The sequence below is a fragment of the Hibiscus syriacus genome, unplaced genomic scaffold (genome assembly GCF_006381635.1).
Source record: "Hibiscus syriacus cultivar Baekdansim isolate YM2019G1 unplaced genomic scaffold, ASM638163v2 tig00019709_pilon, whole genome shotgun sequence".
Classification (NCBI taxonomy): domain Eukaryota; kingdom Viridiplantae; phylum Streptophyta; class Magnoliopsida; order Malvales; family Malvaceae; genus Hibiscus; species Hibiscus syriacus.
In genome coordinates this window covers 46,456-51,131 of record NW_024062477.1, presented here as the reverse complement: position 1 = coordinate 51,131, position 4,676 = coordinate 46,456, and the positions used below count along the sequence as shown (strand labels likewise).

The 4,676-nt window shown below is 34.5% G+C and overlaps 1 protein-coding gene and 1 pseudogene across 1 annotated transcript; both read left to right on the top strand.

The window, feature by feature from the left end:
* Positions 1-862: 862 nt before the first annotated feature.
* Positions 863-1,528, top strand: LOC120209714. The gene is made up of 3 exons (XM_039208646.1): positions 863-923; positions 1,050-1,161; positions 1,298-1,528. The coding sequence occupies exons 1-3, from the start codon at positions 904-906 to the stop codon at positions 1,511-1,513; spliced, it is 348 nt and encodes a 115-aa protein (XP_039064577.1). The 5' UTR covers positions 863-903; the 3' UTR covers positions 1,514-1,528.
* A 748-nt stretch (positions 1,529-2,276) lies between these two features.
* Positions 2,277-4,446, top strand: LOC120209716 (annotated as a pseudogene).
* Positions 4,447-4,676: the final 230 nt, after the last annotated feature.

Genomic DNA, 4,676 nt, shown 5'->3' with positions numbered 1-4,676 from the left:
TTGTTTTGGTTTCTCCAACTTCTCATCTTTTCTGTTTCATGAATAGCTGTTATCAAAGCTTGCCAAAGTTGATAAAACTGAAATGGATTTAAGCTGTTCCAAGACAGGAATTGTTTTTTTTAATGGCAAAGGGGCTGTTGGACAATTTTTTTTAGCTTGGGGTTTCATGTTAACGGAAAACTTGATACGTTTTCAGGTGAATTATGTTATTAAGCACAATACACTTTTGTTTGATTCATTTATTTTCATCTGCCTTCTTTTTTCTGCAGTTCTAATTTGTGGGTATGAATGATTAAAAGGGAAATATTCAAGATTGTATAGCTGAATCTGTATGCTAGAAAATCAATCTTGAAAATGTGTACTTTATCCATTCGGACTGGTTCAGAAAAAAATATTGTTCTTTTACAACTTAATAAGCTGCTTCTCAGATCTCGTGTTTGTATGTTATAACTGAAGCATAACTTAATTGGTGAAAAACCTTTCCTTCTAATAAATCTAATGTGAAAATCATTTTCTCAGCCAAATTATATATATATGTGTGTGTGTTTATTGGAAAAACAGTTCTTTTTGGGTTGATCTCCATTTCAGATGGTAAAATAGAGCTTAGAATTTAGCGGCTAAGCTGTACTGCTAAATTCAAGTAATAGGTCAAGTTAGTGCTTTACTGATTTCTATATGTGATATGTGCTTAGTGGAGATTCATCTATCATTGACAATAATATGGTTCGAACTTTTTTTCGAACTAATGTTCTGTTTTTGTGCTATGTAATTAAACTAATTTTTAGTAGACCATTTTTCAGCATATGTTATATCATGCTTTGTAGGTTATAATTTGAATTTCGAACTTGATGACTGCAACTGGTGCAGTTATTTTCGTAAAAGTAGAATAAGGTCTTGAGCATAATGGGAATTTCCTTACGGAGGTGTTGCCTCTCCTACTATTCCTTTATGACAAACCGTTCATTGGGTTTTTTTTACTAGTTTACAAGGTTTCAGAAACACCAAAAGTTGTATTAATATGAGTTACAATCACCTCTGTTGGGATGCAGTGTTAATGTAAGGATACCAAATGAGACAACGAGACTTATTATAATGGCTTTTGCTGGAGTTATTTTTGGCTTTTTTTTAGGAGCCTCCTTTCCAACAGTTTCATTGACTAAGGTACAACAGTGCTCGCACTATCTCATACATATCCAGCTATTAAATGTTTAGTTTTCTTTTGTTTCCTTTTTTTCCCTTTCCCGTGTTATTTAACATGAAATTACGAGTTTATTTCGATATGTTTAAATTTTGGTAGATGAATCTCCCATCAACCCTATTCCCTTCCATGGATCTTACATATATCGAGGACAAATATTCCGGCCTTTCAACCCAAGAACTATTTAATGCTTTGAGCACTCTCAGGGCTAATAGGGACACCTCAACGTATTCATACAATTATACCAAGAAAAAGGTGAATCCCCTTTGTTTTGATTATCTATGCAGCATTACGATTCAGGAACTTAGACTGTAGGCTTCCCCCGTCCTGAAATTACAAAAAATTATACCATGATTTCTACTCCGTGGTTGAAAATTTTGGGCAAAAAATCTCTGTAACCAAGCTATCAAAGGAATATTTGCATTGAATTGAGTTCAGATTTATATGAATTAAGAATGAGATTTATTACTATATAAAGGATTAATTAAAGCATTTTTTTATAATGGGAAACTGAATATCCGGACCTCAGTTTTATCAACTAAGTAAACTATCTTTTCTTTAGGAGGAGCTTCTCTAGCAGGAGGTATTTTACGGAGTTATTTGTGACAGTGTTGCTAATATCTGCTGGGGAGCTTTGAATAGAACATTTCGATGCAATCAATTGCATGTACAACTTCTCAAATCTTGATTGATGCTTTTGTCATTTCAAGGAAAATCGGAGTGTTGGTTAGAACTGTTTTATGAACTAAAGAAACAAAAGTTAAAGATTTTTCCTGGAGATGGATACAAATATTTTTAGTTGTTGTTAATTTTGGATGGAGAAACTTTGTGAATCTCCCTTACTCATTGTCATGTTATTACATTGTATGCGCATTAACCTTGGATGGTGCCTCATTGCACATTAAGCGTAATGTGATTGGTGATGGAGGTCAAAAACCACTCAGATTAGACTTTCTTTTTCGGGCTAATATGTGATGGTATTCAATAGTTAGTGCAACAATTTCCAAACAAAATCAATGAACATTAGCACTTTTAGGTTTTAGCATGAGAACTAACTATTAATATTTAATTGTGGCATATCTGGATTCCTATAAATCCAAGGGGTGCTGAAAGACTTCTTCCAGGTATAGTTACATCTGAGTCTAATTTGTACCTTCGTCGATTATGGGGTCAGCCAAGTGAGGTATGCATTTTCAACACTTCATGTCGATTCATTGTTTTGTTTCATCATCCTAGTTCTATTCATGACAGAGTGCTCTGGTTCCCATCAAAACATAAGGAAGAATTTTTAGAAAAATTGAATTTATGTTATACATATTTAGTTTTTACTCCTGCATCCTGATGAAGTTGGATCCGGTAAAGATAATTTTTCTCTGATGTATCTGGGTTGATGGGGTTACATTGCAGGACTTAACAATCATACCGAAGTATCTTGTAACTTTTACAGTTGGTTATAATTAGAAAGAAAATATTGATGCATCTGTGAAAAAGGTCAGTCCTCTCCCACTGTGCACACACTCAAACTATATATTCCCTTTCATGTCTGACTTTTATCTAAAAACTTTTGTTTTATAGTTTTCAGAGAATTTCACAATTGTGTTGTTTCATTATGATGGTCTTACCACTGAATGGGATGAGTTTGAGTGGTCAAAGTGTGTTATTCACGTGAGTGTTCCAAAGCAGGCTAAATGGTTAGCAATCAACTCTTTTTCTCTTTAGAAATCTATGTTACCCTTGTAGGTTTTATGGGATTTTGCTAAGTTCTAGTTTTGTTTGTACACAAACTCCTTAATCTTTCGTACAGGTGGTATGCAAAGCGCTTTTTGCACCCTGATATTGTTGCACCTTATGAGTACCTTTTCATTTGGGATGAGGATCTTGGGGATGAGAACTTTGATGCCAAAGAGTAAGTACATATGTTCATTATCTTCAAGTGAGAAATACGTTCCCTTAAGCTAAAATTAAACCCCTTTTGTTCTCAGATACATTAAACTTGTTCGAAAACATGATTTAGAAATATCCCAGCCAGGTTTAGATGCAAATAGTGTTGGACTGACATGGGCAATGTCGAGAAAGAGAAACGATAGTGAAGTTCACAAGGAAGGGCATTTTACTTTAACAACCTGATCGTGGTTGATGTGTACCTAACTGGTAATTCAGCATAGATTGGAATGTTTTCTATGGAAGAAAGGTAGTTTGATCTTTGGCATTTGTTCTCTCTCCTATAGGGATACCGAGGAGAGACCTGGTTGGTGTATTGATCCACATTTGCCTCCATGTGCAGCGTAAAGAACATAATGAACCCCCTTTGTTAAAATAATTAAACATATCCATTATTTTTTGAATCGTAACCACGTGTTCTTGGATACTTGATGCTTAGATTTGTCGAGATCATGGCTACAGTGTTATGTCAGGGTGCATGGCGATGTGTTTGGCATATGATTCAGGTACGTGGTGAGTTGATTATTGTAGATTATGTCAGTTCTCAACTTATTCACTGTTTATAATATAATTTATCCTTTAAAATGCAGAACGACTTGGTTCACGGATGGGGTCTTGATTTCTCTCTCCGAAAATGCTTTGATGTTAGAGATTGTCTTTTACATTAGTTAACTTTCTCCCATATACATACAATATAATTTTACACTGATTTTGTAACTTTATGAGAAAATCGGGGTTGCAGATGCTCAGTGGATTGTACATAAAAGTGTTCCTTCTCTTGGAAACCAGGTAAATATTAATCCATTAACCATTGTTTTTACTGTATTCAATATGTACAGTATATAATTCACTTTTCTTTTCTTTTCTTTTTTTTCACAAGGGAAAGTAGAGGGTGGAAGGGCTCCATGGGAAGGGGTATGAACGAACACACACACACAATGCCTATTTAAACATGTTTGTATGCATGTGTTCAATGAGAATTGTGTTAAAAGTTACAAAATTTCATGTGGCAGGTGAGGGAAAGGTGTAGAAAAGAATGGACAACGTTCCAAGACCGACTGACTAATACAGAGAAAGCATATTATGGAGCACTGAGAATTAATCCTTACAATGAAACGGGTAATTAGTGGATATAATATAGCATTTTACACTACTAGCATTAGAGTTAAAAAGTCACTTCTATATGGGATGCAAACCTTGATTTTTGGCTAAAATAGAAGGTGACTTTGATCCTTTCAGCATATATAATGTTACTTGAGCATAACATTATATACTGGAAGTAACTGCATGAACTAACTAAACAAAATTCGGTCTGGACTTATAAAAATTCTTTGTTTTCTTGTTTTCCCTACCGTTTCAAAGTGCAAAACATTTTTCGTTTCCAGGATTGGAGAACAGTAATACCAATAAATTGATGTTCATTTTCTAGGATTGGGAAATAGGAATAACAGTTAACAAGCAATTGGTGCAATGGCACATTGTGTGTGGATTCATGTGTTGATATGTTCAGAGTTGGATCCCACTTGAACCTTTTCCC